This window comes from Parasteatoda tepidariorum, chromosome 7, assembly GCF_982258835.1.
Source record: "Parasteatoda tepidariorum strain Cologne lab strain chromosome 7, Ptep-v5.0, whole genome shotgun sequence".
In the NCBI taxonomy this organism is placed as follows: domain Eukaryota; kingdom Metazoa; phylum Arthropoda; class Arachnida; order Araneae; family Theridiidae; genus Parasteatoda; species Parasteatoda tepidariorum.
Window position 1 is genome coordinate 15,709,416 of NC_141761.1, and position 11,949 is coordinate 15,721,364.

At 29.2% G+C, this 11,949-nt stretch overlaps 1 protein-coding gene across 2 annotated transcripts in view; it reads left to right on the forward strand.

Annotated features, from left to right (window-relative positions):
- The window catches only part of Rme-8 (receptor mediated endocytosis 8), a 175,301-nt gene extending 163,610 nt beyond the window's left edge, over positions 1-11,691 (forward strand). For both annotated transcript variants that reach the window (XM_087168523.1, XM_087168524.1), the window contains 4 exons: positions 45-185; positions 2,901-3,035; positions 5,364-5,463; positions 10,904-11,691. In XM_087168523.1, coding sequence (XP_087024649.1) covers positions 45-185; positions 2,901-3,035; positions 5,364-5,463; positions 10,904-10,983 — 456 coding nt within the window. In that variant the 3' untranslated portion in view covers positions 10,984-11,691. The remainder of the gene's footprint in view (positions 1-44; positions 186-2,900; positions 3,036-5,363; positions 5,464-10,903) is intronic.
- The last annotated feature ends 258 nt before the right edge of the window (positions 11,692-11,949 follow it).

Below are 11,949 nucleotides of genomic sequence, written 5' to 3' on the forward strand. Positions count from 1 at the left end.
ATGTCTGTTGATCTCATAAAAAGAATGTTTTTTTTTTTTTTTAGAATTGTATTAAGTGTCTCTCTCAAAGTAATTTCATAATTCCTATGATAAAAGCCATAAAACGACGAAATGATCTTGTTGGAGTGGCCTGTGAAGCTCTTAACAACACCTTTCAACATTCCAATGACGACCTTATGCTTCAGGTAGGATTTTTTATCAGCTCAAAATGTTTTTGTCACATTTCCTCATCGTTGGGAGAGAGGGAGGTTGGTGTAATCTAAAATTTTCAAATATAAAGTGATTTTTTTTTACTTAGATTTCCTTGTTTTTATTTTATTGTAGCCTCTCCATTTTCTGGAAAAACAATTCTAAATATTTGTATATTTATTTTTACTCTCAGAAATCAATTTACACTGAATATACAGTCAGACTTCTATTTAACGAAATCGCTAAATCCCTATCAAAAGTTTATTATATGGAAAATTGGTTAAATAGAAAATCACGATTTGAAATACTTAAACAACTCAAAACAGGTTTTAAATTATTTAACACTCGTTGACAGCAATTTTTTTTTCATTGCATCATTTTCTTATGGTTTCTTCGGCATCTCAAAAGGTGATTTTTTTAAGCAAAATGCTGAATTCGATGTTTGTCGCTCTGCAGCTAACAGAGACAGTACCAGAAATGAATTCCAGGTGGCTGTGTATTTTCTTAATGGGTGCTGCCAACTTCCAAAAAACATTTTCCTCTCCTACGAACACCTGCGTGAATGTATACGGCGGGAATTTATTGACTTTACCTCATTATACATCTTAAAATTGAGCTGGCGTGAATTTCATGTAAGGCTAAGTGTGTATATTTCTGTGTTCTGATTGCTGATAGTGTGATAAGTTGGAACATTTGGACTCAATGTAAGGGACAAATTAAAAGAAAGGAAAATCCGGTATTTCTGAATTTTCATGTGTGGCTGAAGTGCCACACATGATTTTTTTTTTTTTTTGCTCTTGTTTTAATTCAATTTTATTTTCATTTTGTTGGTTGTTTGCTTCTGTTTAAGTTATTTTGCGCAGTGGTTGTCGAAACTACCGTGTCTGTGCTAAGATGAGTTATGTGTTCGAGTTGTTCATTTTTCTTTTGTTAAAAATAAATATTTTTAATACAGAATTTACATTGTCATTATTCAGGGTTCCTACACAGTCAGGAAAACCTGCAAAAGTCTGGCTATTCTAAAATTAAGCTAAAAAGTCAGGATTTTTCTTACATATTCATAAAGTTAGGAAAACAAAAAAAAACTATAGTTCATTCAAAGACTGAAAGGCAAAAATAAAGTTTAAAGGAATAATTCTTTAATTCAAAATATGTAATTTCCTCATAATAACATTCCTCTTTCCCTGGTAGAACCTGTCCTGTTCGCAATTTTCCTCCTGTTTATCCAATGATAAGGAATTTTTGATAAGGTTGCTAGGTTTATTGCTCTTTGTGTGAATAACTGGCTTACAGACAATAGTAGCTGAAACAACAGCAGGAAAATCAAAAAAGGAATTTTTACTCTTTTGTGATGCTGCCAAGAAAAAAAAGCAAAAGAGTTTCTTAGAGTTTAATCCATAGCAAAAGAGATTAGATAATTTTTTTCGAAATATTTGCACGGAGAAAAAAAAATTTTGAAAATTTGTGGGAGGTTATAAAAATTGTTCTTATCCTCTATCATGGTAATGCAACAGTCGAAGGGGGGATTTTCAATCAATAAAAGCTTATTGGTTGAAAGACTCAATGAAGACTCTATTATTTCGCAAAGGCGTGTGTATGATTATGTTTCATTTATAAATGGAATAAGAAACATAGACATTAATAAGAAAAATGCTAGATGCTGTAAAAGGATCTAAAACAAGATGGAGACGTGCATTAGAAGCCAAAAAAAAAAAAAGAAAAACAAAAGAATAAAAAAGCTGAAATTTCTAGAAAACGAATAAAAGAAAAGATAGATAATTTGAAATTAAGAAAATCTAAATTGACAAAAACTGCTGCAATAGAACTGGATGTTCTTGATTCAGAAATTGTCAAACAACAAAATATGTTGAGAAATATTATATAACATAGAAGCCCCTGAGTTTCTGAGAGGCTTATAGTATTACAGAAATAAATTTAAAAATACTGAAAAAAAAAGATATTTTTCTCACAAGTTGCATAATTTTTCTATCTGAATTTTTATTTGTATATAATTAACTTTTCTTGACTTTTTTTCCCTTTATATTTCAATATTATCTTTTAAAAGAAAAGTCAGTTTTAAGTGAAATTGTGATTTTTAAAACTTAATATTTTAATGTAACAAATGTTCTAGTATGTTTTAAGAGTAAATATCATTTGAGGATACTGATACATATCTCGCAGATTTGATTAACCCTTTATATCCTGACGACACTCATGCATTTGGTTCCACTTAACATTAAATAAAATAATATTTCCATAATCCAACAGATTTTCTTGATCTTTTTATTCAAATAGTTTTCGTATCTAACTACAAAAACACACTAAAAGTTTAATCTAATCATGATTATTAAAAATATGTTTCACAAGTTTTCTGAAAATATAATTTGGGATATAAAGTGCTATTACCCAATTCCACTTTAATCTATAAGTGTTTATCCTATTCAATCTATGATACTTATGACTAAGTAGCATATTATTACTAATTGAAACTGCAATGTTTTGTTGGAGTGGGAATTTTATTGTAAAAGATCAGGAAAAACCTGCAACAGTCAGGATATTGTTTTCTCAAAATAGTGTAGGAACCCTGTTATTAAGTTTTGTCACTTCAACTCTGATGTAGTCAATTTTGACTTATAGAAGTCGTTAAGTAATTTGTAACTAAATTTTGAATTATTTTAAGTTGATCAGTATAAATTATTCTTTTGTTTCAGGCTGTTGAGGCTAAACTTGTGCCATTTTTATTAGATTTGCTTGAAAAGAAATTAGAAGGGAATAGTTCAGCTGTGAAGGCACAGATTGTTCAAGCTCTGAAATCCATGTGTCTATCTCTACAGCACGGCAATCAAGTAAAGTATAGATTAATGAAGAATATTCGGGGCTCTTTTGATTAATATTTGGCAAATAGTTTTTTGAAAAAGTGCTTTTTCAACAAGGCTCCTTTTTTTATAGTTTGAATAGATTTAATTAAGAGTAATCTAAAAACGTACTTTTAACAATGCATTATTAGAAATGGTCTTTACACATATTTGTTAAGTTCTAAAACTTGCACACAGCTCGCAAATTCATGTTCGGGAAAACAAATGTAAAAGTGAAATCTGAAGAATTGAAAGTAGATTATTTTATACCAAACCTTGACTGCTATTTTTTTTTTTTTTTTTAAAAAAAAGACTATTTTTAGGCATGTAAATTGTGTCATTTTGTTAACTTTTGTTTTGAGAATTTAGAACGTTTTTCTTTTGTTTTCATTATCACTTTTTTCTGTACAGTAATGCAGATAACTGGTAAAATGAAAAACTGTGCTTTTCAACGTTTAAGTTATGTTTTAAGGAAAATGTTTTTCTGTCTTTTTTTTTTTATATTAACCATTCTTTTTTATCCCCACTTATAATTATGACACAGCATTTTTTATAGAACATTTCTAATAAGCTATATTCTATTATTGTCATTTATTTCTAAAAGTACGGCTACGTAAAAATGTTAAATTAGAATTTTTAGTGTTTTTTTCTTTTAAAAATCAAGAACAGTTTTTGTTTTGGTTCTATCGATCTTTTTCTATTTTTAAAATACTTTTATCCATGTTTTTATAATGACATGGCAATTCAGAGGGATTCTATTAGATAATTGGAAAACTGAAATTTTCAGTTTTAAAGTTTTATTTCTCGAGATTTAAGGTGGTTTTTTATTTTATCTGTTTTGCTTTTGCGTATAATCTTTTGATTTCAAACGCGTTTTTAGCAAGGTATGTCAATGTGGGTCCAGCCCAGAAATACCAAACTGGTTTTTTCTGATTGGGCCCACTTGAAAAAACCCACCTTTATACCCATGAAGTATGTTTTTCAATATTTTCAATCAATTTTCTTTGCAATTTTCAAACAAATTGTTACTCAAAATTATCAACAGATTGTTTTATAAATTTAACATAGAAATTTTTAATGCTGAATTATATGCAATAAAACATATATCATTAATCTGATTTTTGCAAATAAAATTAGGATGATTAAATGAAGTAAATAATAAAAATATAAAGTACGTGATTAAAAAAAACAAACAGTTTAATGAGTATTTTTAGAGCGTAAAGATTTCGACTTACCGTCGGTCCGTAGCGTATGAAAATACCAATCATTTTACATGTTTGATGAGTCCCTGTGTGCATCTACTAAGCTGGGTTTAGTAAGATTATTGCACTTTCATGTGCAACTCTGCTGCATTTTCCAAGATATTCTCAAATACATTTTTCACCTCCTGAAATGGAACCAAAAAATCTCTCGATCTTTTAATAGTGGCTAATATAATCAAGAAAAGAGTTCTTTGTCAGAAACTAGTTATTATATCATGATCATGTAAAGTCTTTGAAAATTATTTTGCATTTAAAAATTATATTAAAAAATCAACACAAAATATGCTAAAATAAGAAAATATTTTCAAAAATTGTCATTACAAATAAAAACCATTTATGACTGCTAAAATTTTATTTATTTTTCCCCTTATATTCAAAAACTATTTTGCTATTGTAAAATTTTTGGCTTAAAATTCTATCCATATTTAAAAATCCATTAAAATCGTTGTCAATAGTTAAATTTCAACTTGAATAAAATAAAATCATGCATCTAACCATACTAACACTAGACGTTATTTTCATTGTGAGAACATTTTCGACTATAGGTCATACAGAAAAAAGTTTCACAGAGAAAAAAAAAACTTTTTATGAAAAAAGGTATATTAGAATACATTTAGAATAATGTTGGAGATAATAGTTCAAATTTCAACTTCCTGTAAAGTTTACAAAAAGAGAGCAACGTAGTTTCCTTTTTTAAAAAAATTATGGGGAGGAGAAGTGTTCTTAAAAACATGGTGGGAAGTGAATTCTTCTATAATGTCATAATAACAATCCGCGAGAGGGTTCCATTGCAAGTTGAAATGCGTAATTAACCCGGGATTTATCGTTCTTTGAGGGAGACATGAAAACAAAATTTTAAGAGATAAGAAGGAGAATCTTAAAATTTTCTTTTTTAAAGGTATTTTGTGAAACTACCGTTTTTCCTAAAGTTGATTTTGTGAAAGTAAATTTTCCCTGGAGAGATCCCTGCTTAAAAATATTTTTTGAGAGCTAAAAACGTACTTTATTTTTTGTTGAGAGTCAGAACTGCTTGAAATAATTTGTGTGATGATTTCAGATAAGTGAACAGTTGGAGAAATCAGAAATATGGGCAGAATACAAAGACCAGAAGCATGACCTTTTTATCAGTGAAACACAAACCGGTGGATATCTTACAGGTATTCTACATTATTTAGACTAAAATAAGCTCTAAAACTGAGTTGTTTTGTTTTTCAATTTTAAGTGCATTTATAATGTTGCTACAGTGAAATCACACATCCTACGAAGCCTCCATTTATTCCCTGTGAATCTTCTATGAATAAACCATTATGTACCCTCTCTGTAAAGTGGGCAGTCATTTATGCCCACTCTCTATCTCTTGAAACTGGACACCCATTTTTCTAAATTTAGAAGAACGAAATCTGTTTCACTTTTAAATTCTAAGAAAGTAAATTTTTTGCCTTATCCACAACTAAAAATAATGTTAAGCCATACCTGCCAAGTCACCTGTTTTTTAACGAAAATTCCTATATTTTACCACTATCTCCTGTTTACCCATATATTCCGCAAAAATACTTCTCTTATTCCTCAACAGATAGTGCTATAGCCTGCACTGCAGTACATTGAGTGTTAATAGTCTAAGTAATTATAAATAATGGTTTGAAAAGACTTTCTTTAGATTAAGATTTATATACATATTTTTTACTTCGCTAAATGTAAGTGCTTATATTATTTACATTTTTTTGAATTTCTTCTTTTAACGTACATGATTATGCATGATGTATCAAAACTTTGCTCATAGCCTAAAAAATGTCACCATTGTTTTATTTCTCTAATGTTGGCAAGTATGTGTTAAGCTATGTCACTATTAGATAATCATTACCGTGCTTTTATCTTTGCAAAGAAAGGTGAGAAAAATGATTGTGTTACATATTTTTGACATCTTTTTTATCTGGATCTCCATACATTTAAATGATGCCTTAAATACTCTCAATTCCTCTTTCCCACTGAAAATTCCTCTCAACTTCTAATCAATTTGGAGTTAGTATTTAACACAGCAGAGAGAACAGAAATCCGGTCATTAAGGTGACCATATAAAGGTAACATTTGACGGATGGTCAAGTGTAGGACCTCATGCCTTTAAGGTATGCAAAGTTGCTTTTATTTTCTGTGCATAGTGAGAGATATACCTTTAAGGAGGTATTACCACATTTCCTATCAAGTAATGGGGGTGGTATGCCCATGTCCCAGAGGTCGTGGACTCGATCCCCGTGTTGTAAATGTTGACTGATGCACGTTAAATCTGTTGAGTCACAAAGTCCTCTATGTTCCCATACCAAATCATACCTCTGGGGTAACTGATCCAGGAGTTTTCTTGTCTTCTGGATTGGTTCAAAATTACAAGACTACGGAGTGGAACCATAGCAGTAGTAAACCCAAAAACTGATTCTGCTTTTCCACGACGGATGTAATATCAAGTAATGGAGAAGTGTCAGGATGTGTAACCTTAATAATTAAGCCGACTGGGGAGGTAGTAAGGTAAAAAATTTAACTAGTAATTGAAATTTCTTTACCTTTGAAATGGTTATTTTATACATGGTACATAAGTGCTTAAAGGTGTTTATTTTAATTTTTAAAAGCACTTGAAGGTACTTTTTTTATTGGGTATTTTTAAAAAGCGCTTAAATTTCCTTTTTTGAAAATGAGATTTTTTTTCTTTTCCATATCGATTTTCGCAATGTGTTATGCAAAAGCGTGGTTTTCACGTTGTTCTATTCAACATTGTCCCAATTTATTTCAGCGTACCGTCTGTTCGTAGCGTGGAAAAGCGCCAATCATTTTACATGTTTGATGAGATTCTTGCACTCCCATGTGCAACTCTGCTGCATTTTGCACGATAATCTCAATTTCAGACTTCAGTTTCAACCTTCTGAAATCTAACCAAAAAATTTATCGATCTCGTTATGGTGACTTAATATAATCAAGAAAAGAGTTCTTTGTTAGAAAAACTAGTTATTTTATCATGATCACTTACAGTGTGTTTGAAAATTATTTTGCATTTTGTAAATGTATCCAGCGCTTTAAAATATTTCTGAAATCGGATCGAACAGGCTGAGGAATGAATAAACAAACAAAAATATCAAATTATTTTCAATAAAAACAGTTTTCAGGTATGTTTGCGATCTTATTTCAATTGTTTTTAATATTTAGCCATAATTAACCTATCTGCAAATTAATATATACCTTTATAGTTATTACATATATAACATTGAAATTTGAAAAAAAATCTTATTGTCAGGGTATCCGCCCACCTGGAAAGTCATGAAAAATCATGGAAAGTCATGAATTTCAGTATTGAACAAAATTTGTCATGAAATGTCATGATTTTTACTATTTTTTAAAAATAATCATGGAAAGTCATGGATTTAGGTCTCCGAAAAATCTTAATTTTTAAAATAGAATCCCCCCAAATTTTATCCTGTTCCAAATATCTGAATTAGTAACAAAATCAGGTGTTCTTTCAAAAAATGAAAGAGAAAACATCTTTTCTAGAGCGAATTATCTTTTAAACTCCTCTGTGATTTAAGAATTTTTATTTATTTTTTTTAATTTTATCAATTTAAAATTCTAGTTGAAGCAAACCAGTCATTGACGAATTTTTTTTATTTTGAAATGAGAACAGAAAAATCAGGAGTATTTCGATCCTTTCTGATGAACAAGAAAAGTATCTTTAGAATATAATTCTGCAGAAAAAAAATGATTTGCTTTTGTATTTTTTCAGCTATTTTATTGCTTCAATTCTTTCTTTACTCTGTTTTTTAAATTTAAAATCTATAAATATGAAGATGCAGAGTATAGCAATTTTGGTTACACCTATCATTTCAATTAATATTATGCTTTTTTTAAATTTATTGTTGCTTTTTAGTAACTTCATTAATAGTAAAATAGTAACTTCGTTAAATCATGAAAAATTCTTGGAATTAGTCATGGAGAATCATGAAAAGTCATGAATTTGAAAATCTGAAATGTAGCAGATACCCTGTATTGTGTCCCCAAAGTACTGAGGCTCTCGATATAACAATATATCCCTCTCAGGGAGGAGATTTTTCCACTTCTTAGCTGATTTCCGCTTATGTCTCTCAAATTTCAGCCTTTTTATCAAAAATTCCTTTTCTCTAAAAGTTTTTTAATAAATATTCCGCTTTTTCTGAAAATTCAGCCATTGAAATAAAATAATATTTATTTAAGATTTTCAAAGATAAACAGAAAATTCTGACTACGTAACTTCCACCCTTCAGCATTTTTTCTTATTTTAGCTTTTTTCTCCGCTTTTATGCACAGAATATAAGATTTTTCCCTTGCCCGCCGGATTGCTCATATTTTCGTAATTCAGACGTCGCTGCTTCTCTACTCGATTCTTATTCACGCGATTTTAATGTCAAACATCGATTTTTGTATTAACCTGATTTAAAAGTTGCGCGTTGTGATTCTTATTCACGCGATTTAAATATTGTACATTGTGATTCTTTTTTCGCGAGGTTTAAAAATCCAATATCCCAATTTGTATTTAGACTTCTTGAAATCCTATGTAATGATTTGTATTCACGCGAATTTAAAATCCAATGTTGTGATCCGTATTTACGCGATCTAAAAATTACGCATCATGATTTGTATTTTTGAAATCCAATATCGAGTTTCATGCTCATGTGATTTAAAATCAAATATTTTTTTATACTTATTCACACAATTTTAAAATTGTGCATGTGAAAAGAATTCATACAATTTTAAAATTAATTATAGGGATATGTAATCACATGGTTTTAAGGTTTAAAAATCGCACTTTTTTGTCAAATTTTAGGATATCATAGTTACATATTATCTATACAATCGGACTTCTATTTAACGAACTTCCATTTTGCATATTTTTTTGAAGAACCAAGAACATTTTGGAAATTTCTGCGTAAAATAACTTCCATATAGCGAAGTGAATTTTCTATTTAATGAACTTTTCTTTGAAATCCACTTTCCCTATTTCCCAAAATATTTCAGAACATTTTAAACTTGTTAACGCATTTTATGGGGGGAATGACCTTGAATTGATTTTTGAAGTTACAACTTTTAGAGAAAGCAGTGAAATCCTTTCCCCTTTTTGTTTGCATTTCAAATGAAAAACCCAGAAATTAACGGATTTTATCAGTAACAATTAAACTTATGAACGCATGTGGTAATGTATGTTTAAAATTACTTCGATAATAAATGAAGCTATAATTTTATACATAAATTTAGCTTTTTTTAGTTGAAATTGTATGTAGCATGATAGTGTGACACTGGATAATGTTTTGCTCTATTCTTGCTTTCCATGCAGATGTCTTTTCATGGTTAAGATTTATAAAGTAAATAGTAGTGGATACTAGTTTACAACATAACGGTGTATCCATTGCTATTTTAATTATGTCTAGTGTTAATGAATTTAAAACTTGTTTTGTGTTGTTTAAGTATTTCAAAAGATGATTTTCTATGTAACGAATTTTCCATGTAATGAACATACAATCGGGATTTAGCTACTTCGTTAAATAGAGATCCGACTGTATATATAGATATATAGGGTAAACCAACCATTGAAGGAACACTACATCTAGCAATGTTTTGGATTACCTGGTCAAATAGACTTCTCTGAAAAAATTTTTGAATTTGTTATTACCTCTGCAACACCTTGTTTCTTTGAAAAAATTATAAGATGAGTGTTTTTTTATTTATATGTTTGAAGTGGAATTAATTGCATGTAATAGTTTTATTTTTCTCACTGTGAAAAAGAGAATTCAAAATATAGTTATTGAAGTTACGTTTTATTTTTTTTAAGCACCATAGCATAATCGAGTACTGAGATAAGGGGGTGTTTATTCACTGGATCACCAAACGATGAAAAACCAGTGAAGGAACAAGTGTTCCTTTGCTGGGTTTTTTTCTAAGTTAATGAAAATAAAAGATAAACTTTAATTTTCTTGTACCTTTAGTGATGTTCCGCATCAAAAGTATGTTAAAAATACGAAAAACAACTTCTAACCAGTGGGGGAACAGGCATGTTCCCTTAATGGACATAGATTTCCCAGTGAATGAACAATATGTGTTAATATGTTGACACTTTAATTTTCAATTCATAATTACAAAAAAAGTTAACATTTTCCAAGTATTTATATGTTATAATTTCAAGAATAGGCTTGTTTTTAAATATTTGTATGGCTTATAAATTCATAAAGAGCATTAAAAAATAACCAAAATTAAATGTTCCTTTACTGGGTATTCATTCACTGGTCAGAGCTGTTCCTTCACTTGGTCTTCTTACTACTTGTTATTTGAACCTTTAAAACAATATTATGTAAGTTCACTACAATTTTTTTACATAATTTGCAATTAGTAACAAATATGTTGACACTATCATTTAACTAAAATTACGAATTTTGAAATTAATATGATTTTTTAAGAGGCAAGCGTTAGTTTACCCTATATATTCGTTCTTGGATTTCCTCTTTTTTTGCTACTCTCATACTCTACAAAAGCATATTTACCCCAAAAATATTGTTGTTAGCAAGGTGTATATGATAGAGATCTCTCTTTCAGGGGGAGCTCCAAACGTAGCTGGATATTTGACGCAAGGATCAGTAAAGGCTATGTCAAGTGTTCCTCCACCCATTGAATAACAAGTGTTCCTACACAGATCTTTTTTGTTTACATGTTTGTGCAAGTAGACAAAAGCAACATTTTCAATCACATGTGTGTGACCTGAAGTCGAACTCTATTAACTTCAGTGATTGGCGTAAAATTTTATAAATTGTAAATATCAAAAATAATTTTTTTAAAGCTGAAAAAGAGTTATATTTTCTAGTAGAGCATAATAAATATATATATATTTTTGTTAAAGTGTTAACTGATATGAAAGTTTGATTGTAAATAAATCTCTTGTATCAAATATTTTTTACGTAACTTTAATTATTTTAGGTATTTTTTTTAAATGAATCTATTTATTTTGTCAAATGAAGTAAAAAATCTATTTGTTGATTTATTTGATTGTTTGCAATTGATTTGCTATGCTGCAATTGAATCGAAAGTCCTGTCGTTTCTTGTACTTGAATGTTAATAATTGTGAATAAAATCGAGCTGATTCCATTAAAGAATGTGCCGAATTATAAAGCACTTTGTTTGTGAGTCAAATGGTGATAATATAAAAATCAAAAACTCTTTCATCATCCAAAAAGACTTTTTTTTTTTAATATATTGAACACGTGTGTATCTGTAAATTCATATATGTACAGTACTGGGGATCAGAAAAGTTTTCCGTGTCATATTTTTGTTAACAACTTATTGTTACCCTGTAGACAAATTAATAAATTTATTATGTTGTAGTTTCATTACTCCAATTTCACTTGAAGTATCAATCCTTTGTACACATTTTTAGAATATTTGAAAATTCACATGAAGAGCCCTTGTTTTATGTTTAATGGCTATTACATGGCCAACACTTAATGTATATACCTTTTTCTACCATAATGACCGGACTTTATTTTTCTTGATTGAATGTATGGATGTTAGGAAGGAAATAAACTAAAAAAAAACTTCATTATAATTAAACAAAATTGTATATTGCCAATTTTTATGTATTACCAGCA